This window comes from Gopherus evgoodei, chromosome 3 (genome assembly GCF_007399415.2).
Source record: "Gopherus evgoodei ecotype Sinaloan lineage chromosome 3, rGopEvg1_v1.p, whole genome shotgun sequence".
Classification (NCBI taxonomy): Eukaryota; Metazoa; Chordata; order Testudines; family Testudinidae; genus Gopherus; species Gopherus evgoodei.
In genome coordinates this window covers 13,149,072-13,167,944 of record NC_044324.1, presented here as the reverse complement: position 1 = coordinate 13,167,944, position 18,873 = coordinate 13,149,072, and the positions used below count along the sequence as shown (strand labels likewise).

The 18,873-nt window shown below is 46.1% G+C and overlaps 1 protein-coding gene across 2 annotated transcripts; it reads left to right on the top strand.

The window, feature by feature from the left end:
- The first annotated feature begins 946 nt into the window (after positions 1-946).
- PBK (PDZ binding kinase) lies at positions 947-18,362 on the top strand. 2 transcript variants are annotated; one of them, XM_030555105.1, is made up of 8 exons: positions 947-1,032; positions 3,070-3,146; positions 4,043-4,145; positions 4,658-4,800; positions 7,503-7,672; positions 8,763-8,892; positions 13,997-14,182; positions 17,733-18,362. In XM_030555105.1, the coding sequence occupies exons 1-8, from the start codon at positions 998-1,000 to the stop codon at positions 17,936-17,938; spliced, it is 1,050 nt and encodes a 349-aa protein (XP_030410965.1). In that variant the 5' UTR covers positions 947-997; the 3' UTR covers positions 17,939-18,362. The 2 variants fall into 2 exon arrangements, with proteins under 2 accessions (XP_030410965.1, XP_030410966.1); XM_030555106.1 differs by having other exon boundaries at positions 972-1,028.
- The last annotated feature ends 511 nt before the right edge of the window (positions 18,363-18,873 follow it).

The following is an 18,873-nucleotide window of genomic DNA, read 5'->3' as shown; positions in this document are numbered from 1 at the left end:
TGCCAGGATTATGTAGGAGTATCTCAGTCATTTCCCTGTCATGGCAGCGGCTGATGGTCCTTCTTTGTCTCTGCCTCTGACACATATTAGTCTAGTCTTCTGTGGGTTTCATTGACTTTGGTCCAGTCTCGTTTGTTGGGTTTAGTGCACAGGTGTCTGTGGCCTGTGATATACAGCAGGTCAGACAGATGATCTGGCGGTTCGTTGGGACATTAAAGTCTAGGGCTATGAGTCTATGAGAAAGAGGGCTGGGCATGCAAACGAGGCAGCATCGGAGCAACGTGGAGGGAGAAAAGGGAGTCTGCTGTCACTTGGAAGGGTAGGATCAGAAAGGCAGCAGGGAACATGGTCTGATTTGTGGCCTTGAGCATGAAGGGGTGGAGATAGGGATCTACAATCTTATTCCCAGTGTCCAGTGAAAAGACGCCTGGCTGGATAACATTTTATCCTCCAGGAGCCGGCTTAGTGTCTAGCTGGATTACACTGAAAGCAGCTAAACCACTCCCTCGTGATGGGGAGCAAGAGGCAGGCAGAGAGAATTTCTCTATGGAGCAGGCTTTAGCTGGGAGCTAAAACAGAATAAATAATAATCCCTGGCTGTTATATAGCACCTTTTCTTCCACAGATCTCAAAGTATTTTACAAAGGAGATCAGCATCATTATCCCAATTTAACAATGGGGAAACTGAGGCACGGGGGGGAAAGTGACGTGCCCCAGGTCACCCAACAGCCAGTCACAGAGCTGGAAACTGATCTGAGCTCTCATGGGTGCCCGCCCCAAGCCCTATCCACTAGGTCACACTGCCTCACCCTATTAAGGCTGGTCGAGTCCCCGCCCCCGGCCCCGCGGCTCCGCCCACCCCAATGGGCCCGCCCCCTCGGGCTCCGCGCCCCGCCCCTCCTGTCGCAAGCTCCCGACCGACTCTATTTGGGCCGCGCGGCCGCCGTAGCCGCTCGGGGAGGCGGGGCCTGGCTCGGGCAGCAGCGCGCGGATTCAAATGGCGGCGGTTGGCAGCGGCCGGAGCCGGGGCAGGTAACGGGCGGGAGTGCAACGCCCCCTCCCCCTCCCCCGCCGGGGGGGGAACCCAGGAGTCCTGTGCGCTCCCCCCTCCCCCACCCGAGCGGGGGGGGACCCAGGAGTCCTGTGCGCTCCCCCCTCCCCCACCCGAGCCGGGGGGGGCGGACCCAGGAGTCCTGTGCGCTCCCCCCTCCCCTTCCCGAGCCGGGGGGGGACCCAGGAGTCCTGTGCGCTCCCCCCTCCCCTTCCCGAGCCGGGGGGGGACCCAGGAGTCCTGTGCGCTCCCCCCTCCCCTTCCCGAGCCGGGGGGGGACCCAGGAGTCCTGTGCGCTCCCCCCTCCCCTTCCCGAGCCGGGGGGGGACCCAGGAGTCCTGTGCGCTCCCCCCTCCCCTTCCCGAGCCGGGGGGGGACCCAGGAGTCCTGTGCGCTCCCCCCTCCCCCACCCGAGCCCGGGGGGGGACCCAGGAGTCCTGTGCGCTCCCCCCTCCCCCACCTGAGCTGGGGAGGGGACCCAGGAGTCCTGTGCGCTTTCCCCCCTCCCCCCATCCACTCGAGCCGGGGAGCGTGCCCCAGGAATCCTGCATCCCCTCTGATCCACCCGAGCCTGGGAGAGCTCTGTGTAAGCTCCCAAGCTTGTCTCGCTCACCAACAGAAGCTGGTCCGATAAACGCTGGCCCTGTCTACACTACAGAGTTGCAGCGCTGGTGAGGGGGTTGCAGCGCTGCAACTTAGGAGGTGTACACACCTGCAGGGCATCACCAGCGCTGCAACTCCCTGTTTGCAGCACTGGCCGTACACCCGGTCGTGCCTCGGGTGTAGAGGATCCAGCGCTGGGTCATCAGGTGTAGACACTCACCAGCGTTTTTGTTGACCTCCGTGGCATAAGCAGGTATCCCAGCATACCTGAGGAAGCCTCTCTGGTAATTAAGCAAACTCCACTGCCCTCCAAGCAGGTCTCCTTCCCCGCGGTGTGCTCTGGCGTTCCCTGACCCCCCCCCCCTCCAAGCAGGTCTCCTTCCCCGCTGTGTGCTCTGGTGTTCCCCGACCCCCCCTCCAAGCAGGTCTCCTTCCCCACGGTGTGCTCTGGCGTTCCCCGACCCCCCCCTCCGAGCAGGTCTCCTTCCCCGTGGTGTGCTCCGGCATTCCCCGACCCCCCCCCCCCCCCAAGCAGGTCTCCTTCCCCACGGTGTGCTCTGGCGTTCCCCGACCCCCCCCTCCAAGCAGGTCTCCTTCCCCACGGTGTGCTCTGGCGTTCCCCGACCCCCCCTCCAAGCAGGTATCCAGCCCCGCGGTGTGCTCTGGCGTTCCCCGATCCCTCCTCCAAGCAGGTCTCCTTCCCCGCGGTGTGCTCTCGCGTTCCCCGACCCCCCCCCCCCCCCCGAGCAGGTCTCCTTCCCCGCGGCGTGCTCTGGCGTTCCCCGACCCCCCCCTCCAAGCAGGTATCCAGCCCCGCGGTGTGCTCTGGCGTTCCCCGATCCCTCCTCCAAGCAGGTCTCCTTCCCCGCGGTGTGCTCTGGCGTTCCCCGCCCCCCCCGCCCCCCGAGCAGGTCTCCTTCCCCGCGGTGTGCTCTGGCGTTCCCCGACCCCCTCTCCAAGCAGGTCTCCTTCCCCGCGGTGTGCAACAGCGCTGCAGCTTGGCCACATCTAACACCACTTGCAGCGCTGGTTGCTGTAAGTGTGGCCACTCTGCAGCGCTGGCCCTATACAGCTGTACTAATACAGCTGTAACAACCAGCGCTGCAAAATTGTAGATGTAGACATACCCGCTGTTACCTCACCCACCTTGTCTCTCTAATATCCTGGGATCCTCACAGCTACAACAACAATGCAAATAACAACTTGTTACGGCAGCTAGAAAGCTCTGACCTGGGTTGCAGTGTCAGCTCAGGGTTCCGTTAATCTACAGCACACGTTTATAGAATGTTCCAATAGTAAGAATTATGGAATGTGCTTAAAGATACGCTGTGAGCTTTATATATAAATCAGTAAATGTTCTGCACTGGAGAAATACATTGCAAGCCCATCTGATGTAACTCTCTTGTGTCATAAAGCTCAGGACAATTATTCACAATGGAAACAGCAACTGCATTCAAGACTCCTAACAAAATAAGTAATAGGAAGAAATCTGGTAAGTCGTATTCAAATATGGCCTGTTGTTAACTATTGTAGAATAGGGTTAATTTATTCCCTATCACGCTTCCACCGAAGTGTAATTAGTACTGAAGTTTTCTAATCAGATTATCTCTGGGCCCAGTGTTTCACAAGATGAAGCTAGTAGTGATGTGGTAGTAGTTGCCTGATAAACGAGATAGTGCTGATCATGTCCTGTTAGAATGACTGTTTATAAACACAGTTGTTACAATGTGGATTTGAAAGTGAGAGGAAAATAAGTTTGAGTAGCAGCCGTGTTAGTCTGCATCAGCTAAAAGAACAGGAGTCCTTGTGGCACCTTACAGACTAACAAATTTATTTGAGCATAAGCTTTCATGGGCTAAAACCCACTTCATCTGATGCATGCAGTGAAAAATACAGTAGGAAGATATAGATATATACACAGAGAACATGAAAAAATGGGTGTTACCATACCCACTGTAACGAGAGCGATCAGTTAAGGTGAGCTATTATCAGCAGGAGAAAAAAACCCTTTTGTAGTGATAATCAGGATGGCCTATTTCTGACAGTTGACAAGTTTGTTTTGAGATCAGACTTTAAATTACTGGGAAAATAAAACTCCACGTGAGGTTTTGTTAAAGATTTCCATTGAGATGTACACCAAGGAGGGTATGGCGCATACGTATTTGGATGGTTTCCTGAAGTCTAATCAAAGAAAAGGAGATTTATGAAGAGCTTTTTTAAAAAGCTTAAACTCCTCAACCTCTCTTCCATACAAAGCTCCAAGTACAGTTGTTGTAAAAAAAAAAAACAAAAAAACACTCTTGAAATGCTTGTAGCAAAAGCTTTGAGATCTTCAGATGGAAGAGGATATAAAAATGGAATGATTTTTTTCTTGTTTTTTGTTTTTAGACAATGGGCCATGTGGATCTTCAGCTTCTGTAGTTATTCCAGCCTCTCCTTTCATGCAGAAGCTTGGTTATGGAACTGGGGTAAATGTTTACCTTATGAAAAGGTAAGTGCAAGAACATAAACAGGAGAGGGTGGCCATTACCTGAGACTTTTGATCACATACTGCTAGGATTGATTTTTAGAGACGTCTGTGCTGATGAAAGATGCTGGCTTGACTGTCTTGGAAACTGAAATCTCTCCACAGCTTGTGTACAATGCAGGCAGTGGCAGTGCAAGATGCCCCATATGGCCTTATCGGTGTGCCTTAAACCTAAATTGGTGTCATCACCACTAGCTCAGTCTTCATGGCTCATTAATTCTTGGAGACTTTGCTGGGATTATCCCACACTGCTGGAGTTCCTCTGAGGTTGACTATAACAGATGACTAGTAGAAATTCAAACGCAGTTCTGTGCAGTGTCTGATTTATTATTTAGTTGGCAAATTTAGTTTAAGAGTTTTAGCTTTACTGTTTCATTCCACAAATTTAATTTTACATCTATCATTATGTTAATAATATTCTTGGCCAACACTGAATAGATGCTGTATTTTCTAACAGAGTGAATTTTTCCAAACAGGTCTCCTAAAGGCTTGTCTCATTCCCCATGGGCTGTGAAGAAAATTAATCCAAAATGTGACAATAAGCAGCAAAATATATATCAACAGAGACTGAATGAAGAAGCCAAGATTCTGAAAAACCTTCAGCACCCAAATATTGTAGGTAAGTTTCAGACCCAACTTATGATGCTTAATTTGCAAATATAACTATTGGAGCCATCTCTGAGGCTCAATAAGGCAGGTTTCTCCTTCATGATGTTACCTTCCCAGAGCCACGCTGGGCCAGGTGTGCGGGGGGGGCCACAAATGGCCCTTGACCTTGTTTGAGCAGCAGAAAGTATATGTGCGTATCCCCTGACCCCTACATTCCATAGTCAGAGCGTACAAATGCACTGGCCCTTCCAACTCTCCCTTCATTCCTCTCTATCCACCAGCTGGCATGGTCACAATGCAACTAGTTCCTTCCTTCATCGTGTATAACCTTAGCCTTGTATAAAGTTCCAAAGCTATCGATTTGTCTTAACAGATCATGTTACTCTCTGTAACATTAAGGGTAACCTTAAAATATCTAATTCTGGCCAGCATACTAGTGCTGCCATGAAGGAGAATTCAGAAATACTTCAATATCCCTCTTCTAGCATGTCGGTTGTCAAGGCATTGTAGAGTTGCTCTCTTTCTGTCCCCACAGGAGAGGAATGAACCAGAGATTTATTTGCAGGCATGCTAGACTTATCCCAGAGCAGCCTTGCAAAGCTTTAGATTGCAGTACAGGCAAGTCGCATCTTAGGTGCATTTAACATGCGTGGATTCAGCTTTGCACGGTCAGCAAAAACAAGGGGAAAAACAAAAAATAATAATATAAAAACTGCATCTGTAGTGCAGGTGATTCTGACCGTCATTCAACTCAATGAGTGTTTCACTATACGCGGTTTTCGCTTTACGCGGTAACCATGGAACGGGACCCCTGCATAAGATGAGACTTGCCAGTATTTGGGCACTGAAGGAGGTCTACAGGATGCCAGCAGGCAAACACTTACACAAGTTTAACTTTACTGTATGGGTCCTGCCTCAGCACAAGGGACTGGACTAGATGATCTCTCAACGTCCTTTCCAGCCCTACACTTGTATGATTTTTTCCCACTGACTACAGTTAGACTTCTCACATGCACAAAATTAAGTATGTGCCAGGATTTCTAGGTTCAAGGCCTGAGGGGGAATAGTGACAACATATTAGAACGTGTCCAGTGTAGGGTGCTAGAAATCTTTTATTGATATCTGTCATTAGCACACACTGAATAAAATGCCAAATTTGACCTTTTGAAAAACAGACAAACAGAAGTAAGCACAGCATCATGTGCGAAGAGTGGTTATTGCCAAAGATTGCTCTCTAAATACTTTGTAAGTAGACACATGTATTCTGGTAGCTTGTTCAGTCCTGCTCTTTACTGGATCTTTGATGCTGTGCATTCCATAATAATAATAAAATAATTAATCTATGCAGAATAAGCCAGTTCCTGAGTTATGAAAAGTCTTGAAAGCAGCTTCTATAAAAATTCTTGACTTTCAAAGTTAGTAATAGTTTGTGAAACCATGGTATATTCAGTGAAGTTTTGGTTAATACTGTAATATATCTCATTAATCCTTGGGATTATTACCTTTGTCACTGAAATCAGCAATTGTTTTAGCTTTTTTCTTTACTATACATTCAAAACAAATCAAGATGTTTTCATTTTTGCTAGAAATACCGTATGTGCTCCAGGAGAACTTTACCAATTTATATTCCCCCCACCAAATGATGGATGTTCTCCCTTCTCAGCAAGAATTCAATGGCCAAAACCATCGTATAGAGGTTTCATATTGCGAAGATTTCATTGCTTTTGCAAAATGTACTACAGAACACGCACATGATTATTCGTCCATGTTATACAATGGGAAAAATCATGCAAAAACTCAAGTGCCATCTTTTTAGTTTGGGAGACGTTTGCAAAGTCATAACACGATATGTTCATATCAGGGAGTTTGTCCTGAGAAATTTCGTGACGTCAACTTATTATCCTTTAATTTACAATAAAATAGTCTACACCATTTATTAAATACTGAAGCCATTTTAAAACCCCATGTGCCACTCTATTGAACGTAGTCAAATGCTAGCACTGGCTAGGGTGACAAATATCATGGCCAAGACTGTCAAAAGGGGCTGGTGATTTTTGCGTGCCTCAAGTTTTAGGTGTCCAGTTCGAGACACTGTAAATGAGTCTGATTTCAGTGCAGAGGCACTCAGCACTTTCTGAAAATTAGACCCCTCTTCCTAAAATGTCTCAAGTTTGGCACCCATTTCTGGAAATCTTGGCCTGTGGCTTTATATGGAAAAACCTGAAGGGCAGTCTGTGCTGTGAAAACGTTCCCAAACACTCTTAACTTGTTTTCCCAGGTCAGTTAATCTGAATTTTAAATGGGTTGGAGCTGTAATGTAGAGAAGACTCCACATGGCCTAAACCAGTTTCAAATGGTCCAGGCTGCCTGAAAACCGGCCTATATTACAGCTCCAAATGGTTTTTAAATTGCTTTTGTTGAACTGTTGTTAAAACCAGTTAGAATTTTTGGGGAGAAACCCGAGCTCCGATCAGGCTAATGGTGTCACAGAGGTTGTGGTCACAGTTACGACTGTATAACTAATGAACGCTTTGATATTGTTTGTTTACTTATTCACAAAATTCCATAATGATGGGCGGCCTAAATAGTGTTGTGAATTAGCGAGACTCTGCTGTCAAATTGTGCTACTGAGCATACGCGTAAAATGCCTTTTCTACAGATACTGCCTCTTCTAGTCCCCTCAAAACAATTGACATCTCTGATTGTTTTAAGGATACCGTGCATTTACTCAGGCCAGCGATGGAAGCATGTGCCTTGCTATGGAATACGGAGGAGAAAAATCTCTCAATGACTTAATTGAAGAGAGAAATACAAAACATCAGGGCCCTTTTCCTGCTGCTACGATTCTCAGTGTTGCCTTGAACATGGCAAGAGGGTTGAAGGTATGTTTTCTGGTGATATTAGCTGTTCCATGCCAGAGCTGTGTACAGGGGTGATACTGGGAAAATAAAGTAACTCAGCCTGAGAGAATCTAAAGGATGCTGCACTAGTGTTGGCACATGGGTTGCAGATGCCACAAGTCCTTGTTAAGGTGCCACTCTGATTTCACGGAACCAAAGAGACCACAATCCCATTGTGCGAGGTGCTGTACGAACACAGGACAGAACGATGGTCCCTGCCCCAAACAGCTGACAATGAAAGTAACCCAATAAGTGATACAACATTTGTTTTTGTTAATACTGGCCCCCACTGGCTTGCTCACACTTTTCCATTCCTTTGGGAATCACTTACTTTTCCTCCTTACTAGCTGCTAGAGTCCACCCTCAGCCTCATGCTGGCAGCCAATAAAGGAGATCTGGCACCAGCAGAGGTTGTGGGTAGGTGGAATGGGCAGATAATCTGACCTGGGAGGCTGAAGGGTTTGGTTCTGAAGATACTGGAGGGGTACTCCGAGAGAGGCCAGAGGCATAAGAAAAAAAACAAAACAAAAAATGCCGGGTCGCCCTCCCCCACCACCTGAATGGCCCCCGCCAAGTTTTATTCACTGGTATTTTTAGTAAAAGTCACGGACAGATCACAGGCCGTGAATTTTTGTTTACTGCCCGTGGCCTGTCTGTTACTTTTACTAAAGATACCTGTGTCTAAAACACAGCCTTAGTTATAGGCCATGAAAATAGAAGGTTGCGTGGAACAGCCTTTTCAGTGATAGTTCTCGTATTGCTACTGTGATACTAACAACAACGTAAAAACCTTGGGCTAGATTCTCAGCTCATGTAAATCCGCATCACTCCATTGAAGGCTGCTTGTTTGTCTCATTCATCTGATATGTTATGTCTTCTAGATGAGTAGATTCTTTGGGGCAGGGACTGTTGAAACTAGCACAACTGAAGCCGTAAGATGATTCTGCAGTATGAATGTTAAATAATATGATGATGCTTCACTGCCCAAACTTGTTATAAAATAGCCTCTTTCTCTATTTGTTGCTTCTCATCTGTAGGTGGGATTCTAATTGTTCCTTTTTCTGCCTTGTAGTATCTGCATAACGATAAAAAACTGCTCCATGGAGACATCAAGTCTTCTAACATTGTCATTAAAGGTGACTTTGAGTCGATAAAAATCTGTGATGTGGGAGTGTCCCTGCCACTGGATGAGAACATGACTGGTATGTGGGGCTGTCAGCTTGGACTGCTTCAGTCATCTGGGCACTATGGGTGTCCAGGACCACAAAACTTTAAAGCTAGCTTTTGACCTGGAAGGGGCAAGGATGGTCTAAACTGAGTTGGTGTTTGCTCTGTAGACATAAAAGATCCCATTTGTGTTTTCATAATAGGAGTTTGCTGTGCAAGGATGCAGTTTCTGTCCCTGGATCTATGCCATGTGGTTGCTATTCTTCACCCCAGAGATGGCTGCATTTCAGTGGAGGTGGTTCTTATAGTTTAAATGCTGTGTGATTATTCCAGGTGAATAGTGCTGCATAATTGCAAGAAACTTCCACGTTACTCCAAAGGGCTAACCGAACTCACCTTAACATGCATAGGAGTTCCAGTGTACAAGGAACACTGGATTAGGCCTAGCAGATTTTGAACTGGCATCTGGCTGTGGGGAAACCTTAACTCCTGCTTGAGAGTTAAGTAAATTAACCTTCTATTTCGTAGTTCTGGAGACCAGCCTGAGCCGATTGTGAAAATTATAAATGTTTTACTTAACTACAACAAGAAGCAGATGTCTAATGGCCTGCTGGTACAGCTGTCTAAAGCAGGAATGTGTTTGGGTTAATTGCAAAATCACTTTTCTCTGCTGTTTCATTCCACAGCGCTTGGGTTTGCAACAGCTGACTGATTTTTGAAGCTGCAGGATTAGATTTTTATTAGTAACTGTTTCATTTTATACGGGAAGAGAATGGAATGCTGCTGTGACAAAATGGGCTTTGGAGTCCGGGGGTGTAGGGCCACAGGAATGATCTGCCAATGAGGAGGGTAGTTAAACATATTAAATTATAGGGTGACTACAAAGTCCAAGCCCTCTCAATTAGAAGAACCTTCAGCCCAGTTCTGAGTGAAGTCTTGTGGTGTGTCACATGGAGACAATATCCAACTGGCCAAAAAAGGATACTGAGTCCTTATCCATAGGTAAAGCTGCACATTTGTCATGGAAATCACAGATTCCAGGACCTCCATGACTTCTGCAGTGGCTGGCCCAGAGGCCGCCTGAGCAGCTCAGGCAGCCCCTGGGCCAGCCGCACGGGCCACTGCTGGGGCAGTCTTGGGCCACCTTGCCCCCGCCCCCCACCCCACACCCCTGCCAGCAGCAGCAGGAGTTTGGGTGTGGGAGGAGGCTCAGGGCTGGGGGTGAGGGCTCTGGGTGGCGCTTACCTTGGGGGGCTCCCTAGAAGCAGCCACATGTCCCTCCCTCAGCTCCTAGCAAATGTCTCCATGTGCTGCCTCCACCCACAGGCACTGACCCCACAGCTCCTGTTGGCCAGGTTCCTGGCCAGTGGGAGCTGCAGAGCGAGCGCTCAGCGCAGAAGCAGTGTGTGGAGCCGTCTGGCCACGCCTCTGCTTAGGGGGGAGCTGCGAGGAGCCAGGTAGGGGGCCTGCCAGCCCTGCCAACCCCCTCCTCCCCGGCAGCACCAGCAGGGGTCCTGGGTTGCTCCCCCCAGAGCACCTATGGTGCCCATGGGCCATTCCCCCCAGAGCACCCAGGCTGCTTACCTTCCCCCACTCCCTAATTTAGTTATGGGTATATAGTACAAGTCATGGGCCGCCAATTTTTGTTTACTGCCCATGACTTGTCCTTGACTTTTACTAAAAATACCCGTAGCCTTAGCCATGGGACATCCAAGGATTGAAGAATGATGGTCTACAGAGTGTTAAGAATTCTAACATTCATTTCTCATTAGTGCCAGATACTTTTGAAGATCAGCACAAGAGCAGTGTTTCTCGAACAGCTGTGAGCCTTCTGATAACTCAGTGAATTATTAGGCAATGGGGACAGTGTGCCGCCGCCACTGCTTGCCAGAGCGTATGCATACAGCTCAGCATGCTGGCTTCACTAGAAAGCAACCTGCTGTGCCAAAATCTCTTCTACCGGAGTGAGTGGGCATCAAGTCCGTGACTGGGTTTCCTTTTTCAGTCAGATACAGACGTTTTTTCAACTCTTAACTAGGAGATCTTGGAGACTTTAAAAACATACTGACCAGTAATAAACCTTTGCTGGATTAAAGAAAGGTAAATCATTTTCTTGCTAGCAGCAGGTCATCTAGCATGATGTAAATTCATCCCTCCATCCCAGCCACCTTCAGACAACAGCTGGGAAAGGGACTCTATCAGTGGCTTTGCCCTCTGGCTTTAATAGAACTCTTGTTGATTGACTGGGAGAGGTAGAGTTGATTCATCAGCGTAATAGATTGCAGGTGCTGCGTCTCAGGATCATATTCCAGTCCAGGCCTCTCTGCCAGCATAACATTCCCACAAATCACAAAGGTGAGAGATGGTAACAGCCTACTAGATCCATCACTTTATCATTGCAGGATTTTTCCCTATTCGATTTGCATAGATTCCAAGGCCAGAAGGGACCATTGTGATCATCTAGTCTGAGCACTTCCCCCACAATCATTCCTACAGCAGATCTTTTAGAAAAACATCCAATCCTGATTTTAAAATTGTCCTTATTTCCAGTCTTAATTTGTCTAGCTTCAACTTCCAGCCATTGGATCCTGTTAAACCTTTCTCTGCTAGATTGGAGAGCCCATCCATGATTAGATATTTGTTCCCCATGTAGATACTTATAGACTGGAATCAAGTCACCCCTTAAACTTCTCTTTTGTTAAGATAAATCATTTGGGCTCTTGAGGCTGTCACTACAAGGCAGGTTTCTAATCCTTTGATCATTCTCGTGGCTCTTCTCTGACCCCTCTCCAGTGTATCAACATCCTTGAATTGTGAGCACCAGAACTGGACACAGGATTCCAGCAGCGGTTGCACCAGTGCCAGATACAGAGGTTGAATAACCTCTCTGCTCCTGCTAGAGATTCTCCTGTTTTATGCATCCCAGGATCACATTAGCTCTTTTGGCCACAATGTCACAGCGGGAGCTCCTATTCAGCTGATTATCCACCAGGACCCCCAAATCTTTGTCAGAGTCACTGCTTCCCAGTGTAGGAGTCCCCCATCCTGGAAGTGTGGCCTGCAGTCTTGCTTCTGTGGGGTACACATTTACATTTAGCCATTTTAAAACACACATTGTTTGCTCATGTTCATTATCGGTGACCTGTGATCATTTACCACTTCCCTGACTTTGGTGCATGCATCCGACGAAGTGGGTGTTCACCCACGAAAGCTCATGCTCCTAAACGTCTGTTAGTCTATAAGGTGCCACAGGACTCTTTGCTGCTTTTACTGACTTTGGTTGTGTCACCTGCAAACTTTATCAGTGATGATTTTGTTTTCTTCCAGGTCATTGATAAAAATGTCAAATAGCACAGGGCCAAGAACCGATCCCTGAGCCGTTCCACTAGAAACACATCCATTTAGTGATGATTCCCTGTTCACAATTACATGTTGAGATCTATCAGTTAGCCAGTTTTTTAATATTTAATATGTGCCATGTTCCATTTAATCCAAATCCATTTAATACGTGCCATGTTCATTTTATATGCTAGTGTTTTAATCAAAATTTTGTGTGATAACAAGTCAAACGCCTTACAGAAGCCTAAGTGTATTACATCGGCACTGTTACCTTTATCAAGTCATCAAAGAAAGATATCAGGTTAGTTTGATAACTATGGTTTTTCCATAAATCCATGTTGATTGGCATTAATTACATTACTCTCCTTATTAAAGAACTATTGGAGTCCTGTATCCGCTGCTCTATCATCTTGCCCAGGATTGATGTCAGGCTGACAGGTCTATAATTACCTGGGTCTTCCTCCTTACCCTTTTTTAAAAAACTGGCACAATATTAGCTTTCTTCTGGAACTTCTCCAGGATTTATTGAAAGTCAACAATAATGCTCCAGCAAGATCCTCAGCCAGCTCGCTTAAAACTCTTGGGTGTGTTATCTGGATCTGATGATTTTAAAATGTTTATCTTTAGTATTTGCTGTTTAAGATCCTCTAGAGATACTAGTGGAATTAAAAGAGTTATCACCATATGATGAGACTACATCATCTCTTCCGCCTCCTCCCCCAACCCCCCCCCCGGAACAGAAATGTTTATTGAACACGTCTGCTTTTTTACATTATTATGGATGATTCTGCTATTTCTGTCTATTGTTAGGATACTATTGTTAGGTTTCTTTTTGTTCCTAACATATTTTAAAACTCCTTATTGTTCTTCACTGTGCTGGTCATAGATTTCTCCTTGCGTCCCTTATCAATTTTCTCCAATTCCTGACTTCTGATTTATGGTCATTACTATCAACTTCCATTTTCTTCCATTTGTTATTTATTTACGTGTTTATGTATTTATATTTTATAGCTGCCTTCACTTGTCTCTAAAGCAGATCAGTTTTTTAACCAGTACAATTTTCTTCCTTGATTGTTGCTTTTTGAGCATCTTGCAAAGTGTTCTTAAATGATCCCCTACTGTCATTCAAATTCAGAACATGTTTGTTAGTCATGCTGTTCAAGCAGACCAAATGCTAAATGCTAACTCCTCAGCGTATTAAATCCTTAACTGGAGCTTCTAGTATTCTGTTGATCTTAAGGCCCATGCCTCATAGCACCAAGCAGGCAAACTTTGCAGTGGAATCTATTTGTGGTGTCCTGTGCTGTTCCTAAAATGTGCATGATTTTAGCAGAAGTGTCTATTCAGTGCTTATTATCCTTGACTTAAATCTGCAGCACAGAACTGGATATCTGCATGACGGAATACAGGCCCTGCGCTGGTGCAAAATGTTACCTTTTCCACAGTATGTAGCTTCGTCCCCCTGCGCTCTTTAGGTGTGAATAAAATCACTGGGTGTTGAGACACACCCCAAACTTGATTCTTTCCATTTATTTTTAAGGCCTCTTCTAAAGTAAGGGGAGAAAGAGTGTTTTTAACAGTTAATGCACTGTTTTAAAATCCTAATGTGGACAAGTCAAGCCACAGTTTTAACACACATTAGCTGGTCAGGGTGACCTCTCGCTTACTCCTAGAAGTTACTTCACCCAGCTGACGGATCTTCAAATCCTAGTGTAGACGAGGCAGTTATAGTGTAACACGTTAAGTACACCGTTTTTCCTAATGTGGACCTGGCTTGAGTCACGTATTGTTTCTCTGCAGTGAGTGACCCGGAGGCACTTTACATTGGCACAGAGCCGTGGAAACCTAAGGAAGCTCTGGAGGATGGTGGTGTTATCACTGATAAGGCGGACATCTTTGCTTTTGGACTGACTCTGTGGGAGATGATGACCCTCTCCATACCTCATCTGAACCTGCCTGAAGATGATGATTATGACGACGACGAAGGTCAGCTTTTATTTCTTAAAGTCTCAACTCTTCAAATCAAGCAGCTCTTGCAGGAAGCTGCCCTTAAAGATGGATTTACCCAATAGTGGAACTGACTGTTGAACATTTGTATGTGCAGGGGATGCCTTAGGGCTTGTCTACAGTACCGAGCTTACACTTGCACTGCTGTAAGATTGCTCGTGTAGTCCCTCTGTGCCGACGGAAGAGTTCTCCCATTGACGGCATAAAACCACCCCACAAGCGGCAACAGCTGTTTTGTCAGGAGAAGCTGTCCTGCTGACATAGGGCTGTCCACATTGGTGCTTCTGTCGGGGTAACTTACATCACCCAGGGGTGGTTTGTTTGTTTTTCACACTCCTGAGTGACATAACTTATACTGACAAAAGTGGCAGTGTAGACAAGCCTTTAGTGTTTCTTTATCGCACATCCACTAGCGAAAACACATTTGAATCATGATCTGCTACTAATACAACTAGAAAAACAATTAAGCTGTCTTGTGTTCATCCACATAAATAGCCTGCTGGAGGAGGACATAAGGAAATAGTGCAGGGAAAGGTTAGCCAAGACCTTTCTCTGCTCACTGATTATTTTTTTAACCCTTTCTCTTGCTTCCAAGAACTGGTTTGTTCCCAGTACTGTCTCACCTCGCCTGGAGCGTCTTGAAGCATAGAAGAGGCTCAAAGCTACTCAGGGGGGCTTACTGCAAAACACGTGCCTGGCTGTGCACAATGTTTTTGCAGGTGGCTGAGCTGCTTTAAAGTTTGTTTGGGTTTTTAGATCCAAATGAGGAGTTGATAAATGTGCCTAATTAATCATTTTAAATACTGACGTGCCCCATAAGCAGTCCAGCTGCTTGTTAAACAGCTGCAGGAGAGTTCTCCCTTGAAATTCTGCTGCTCATCAAATTCCTCTCAACACTAAACTTGGCATGAGAGCCAAGTTACAACTGGATAGTCCCTCAGCCTGGTTCCCATTGTGTAGTGTAGATGGGACCAAAGCATGTTTCTGAATCATGCTACAGCCCTGCTAAAAGCCAAGTGAAGGTGCTTAGACTATGATTCTGGTCCATCTATATGGCAAGACTGAGTCGTGTTTTAACTGTATTGGGGAAGGGATCTACCATGGTGGTAGCTGCAGTTTAACTAGGACCAAAGTGATGTGGTCAGCATGACAGTCAAAGGATAACAACATAATTCTTCTCCAGCCCAGCTAACTGAGCTCAACAAAGCATCAGAGGCAACTGGACTACTCGGACTCGGAAGCCAAAGTAGATGCATAAGCTAGTCGAACAGTGTGAATGGGTCCCTAGGCTCTCTAGATCTGAAAGCATCAGCTTCCACTGCTTGAACTAAAAGTCCAGCTCCTAGACTTAGGCCTGGTCAACACTGGGGGCGGAGACTGATCTAAGATATGCAACTTCAGCTACTAGAATAGCATAGCTGAAGTCAACTTATCTTAAATCCACTTAGATTGACTTAGGTCGCGTCCTCGCGGCACGAGATCGACGGCCTCCGCTTCTGCCTCTCGTCCTGGTGGAGTTCCGGAGTCGACAGGGACCGTGTTTGGGGATCGATGTATCGCGTCTCGTCTAGACACAATACAATCGACCCCCGATAGATCGATCACTACCCGCTGATCCGGCGGCTAGTGTAGATGTACCCTTAGTCCTTGCAGATGGCCCAGCCAGTGCATTATTATAGGAGCATTTAAACAGCTCCTGGCTTTAGTGTTTTGGGACAGGGCTTATATTTTAATAGCGAAGTGCTATTTCCATTTCCTCGTTAAAAGGCCAGTGCTGCTCCAGTTCTGTCACCATTTCTCTGCTGTACAAAAGCAGGAGAGCCTCGCTAATCTGTGACTGCCGTTTTAGATGCTGACTGGCCCAAGTACCAGGGCTGTCCTCCCACCAAACAGTGCTCCTCAAACAGAACAAAACTTTAAAAGGAGGCACTAGATGGCACAGGTGATCGAGGATAGAATCTGTAGGGTCATAATGGGATAACCTCAGCTCACTAGATTGTCACCTTAGTTCTTGTCAAGGCCAGAAGTGAACAAAAGTTGGCCCTTAATTATCTGGCCTTTTTGGTGGGTTATGTGAAGAGGGTTGGGTGGTATCAGGCAGATCTATAGGCACAGATATGCATGTTGCCAAATGCCCCCACCACCTGTACTGGCACTGAAACTTTTTGGCTGACTAGACAGACCAAAGAGAGAGAAGGTTCTGGAGACACCCTCCTCCTACCTTTAGAAGTGGTCCTGCCAGGTTACTTTGAGGTACGCTGGCAGAGTGGAAGAGCGTATGCTGTTGACTGCCTTTGCCGTGTCTGTGCTGGATACATGGAGGTTTCAGTCGCTAGGGCTGTCAAACCAGCACTGAATTCACTTTTTTTTTTTTAAGGCGAGTGGTAACTTTGGCCTTATTTATATTGATTTTTTGGATAATGTAATTTGAATCCTGAAACTATCATTCTAGGTAGAAACTCCTCCCAAACTAAGGCTGGTAGAGAAGACTCCCTTTGCTCTGGCCTTCAAACAAGCTGGCCAGTCCAGCAGCAAACCTAGAGCTTTCTTTGTTCATCTAACTCAAGCCCCAGCATCTCCACAAAGTGCCAGGGCATTCACATGTATTGACATACAAATATGCACAGATAGCATCTCACTGACCTTCCTAATCCCCACATCCAACACCCCTCTTTTAAGCTGGAGTAGGGTTTGCCTAGGCCCGGTGTGTGACCAAGACACTCTCACCCTGTTGGGAGTAGTGAAGTATAGGACTTTAAAGTTAACAGCTGGAAAACTAGTAATTTTTTTTTTAATAAACTTTCACCTTAATTAACAGAAAATTTCATTCAGGGTAGAATCTGATCCTAATGAAGCTGATTGCTGTATTGCAACTGACTTCAATGGGATAAGATTAAACAAGGAAATTACAAATTGGTATTTAAAATTCTCTGGAAATACTTCAGAATCTCCCTGGCTATAAACCATGCAGCTGTGTAATCGCTGGGGGGAGGGGGGGCTCCTGTTTTAATGAGATTCCAGCAGAAAACATGGCTTGCTGGCAAGTACTGAAATGTGGTAACTGCAGGGAGGGTTTTGCATTTGTCCCAGCGGTCTGCAGTTGGCGCTTTTTCTGAGGGGTCTAGAAAACCAAATGATTGATTATAGGTTGAAGTGGTAGATTGGTTTTCTGATGCGGTCCCTTTGCATTTACAAAGTGGCAGAGGCCCAACTGCTTCTGAAGCATTTCTGTGTGAGATGATAGATGGGCTTGTAAGCAAAACAAACACGATCTAAGGTAGCACTTGCTGAACTCTGGCTCTAGATTGGCAAGCAACTCCTTCAAGGACCAGTTTGGTGGTTCTTACAGAGTGGCCTTTCTCCTGCTCCCTACCCTTCAAACCCCCATTTGGAGGAGGAAGAGACTGCCTGGGGTTGAATGGATGACGGCCCTTCGGAAGGTGGCATTCACTTTCCAACACACATGACACCTAAGGCAATTGAGACTGCCAGTTACTGCTGCTGACTTGTTTTAAATGTTCTTTGCCAGAGACTACATTTGATGAAGATGACTTTGATGATGAGGCATATTATGCAGCTCTGGGCACCAGGCCACCACTGAACATGGAGGAGCTGGACCAGTCATACCAGAAAGCGATTGAAATGTTTTCCATTTGCACGTGTGAGGACCCGAAGCAGCGTCCCTCTGCTGCACACATTGTTGCCGTCTTGGAGGAAGACATGCATCCCCAGTAACTGACTACATCTCTCTGCATTCTGATGGGGAGGCTTCTACATGTAATTTCAGTATTTCTCCTCGTTCGCTGATAGTTATGCAAGAATCCAGTGTAACCTAAATTATTGATATCGGCTTCTTGAGATGATCAGCAGTGAGACAATGCCACCTAGAAGATTAGCTTTAGATACACACTGCGAAAACTTGGTTTTTTAAGTACCATCAGAAACTCTTTAAGAGCATATAAACTTACCCAAATGTCCTCTGGTATTTACAACTTTTTCATAAGATATAGGCAATTCTTTAATGACCTGTGCACTGGATGAGTTTATAGCATTCTGTAGCTTTAAACAAATATTAAGCACTGAGAAAAGCCTAGCAATTCCTTAAAACAGATAGTTCTGACGTGAATTTGAATTAATAAAATATTGGCTTGTAACAAGATAGCTGTGTTTGACCTAAGCACTTAAATCTTTTTAAATAGCATGTGCTTGTCTCGCTTACGCTTCAGGCATTTTTATAAAGAGTAAGATAACCGCTTAACTCCATGACTTCCTACAGGGCTGAGAGCTCAGTGCTGTCCAAAACTTTTTTGAACCATATTTTGATAAGTGTTATTGCCATCAGGTATATGGAGTTGGAGCTCTGACTTATTTCTAACTGTCCAGTATGTGCTGAGATCTCATCAGTTATGTAGGCCTGGAGTTTCCCATTTGTAAACTGAGGATAGGACGGATACTACCTTTAAGTGCTTTATGAACCCCTGCATTAGTGCTTAGGTGTTAATTGCTATAGACTGTTATGGATGGTTGGAATTGGTGGTAATGAGGTGGAGCTAGCTCTGGCCTTTACGTACAGCACCCCGTGTTACTGGAACTGGGCAAAAAACAGCAAAAGGGTATTCAGACAAGGCGAGACTCAGGGGCCGCAAGAGACTCAGGGAAGAGGGACATAG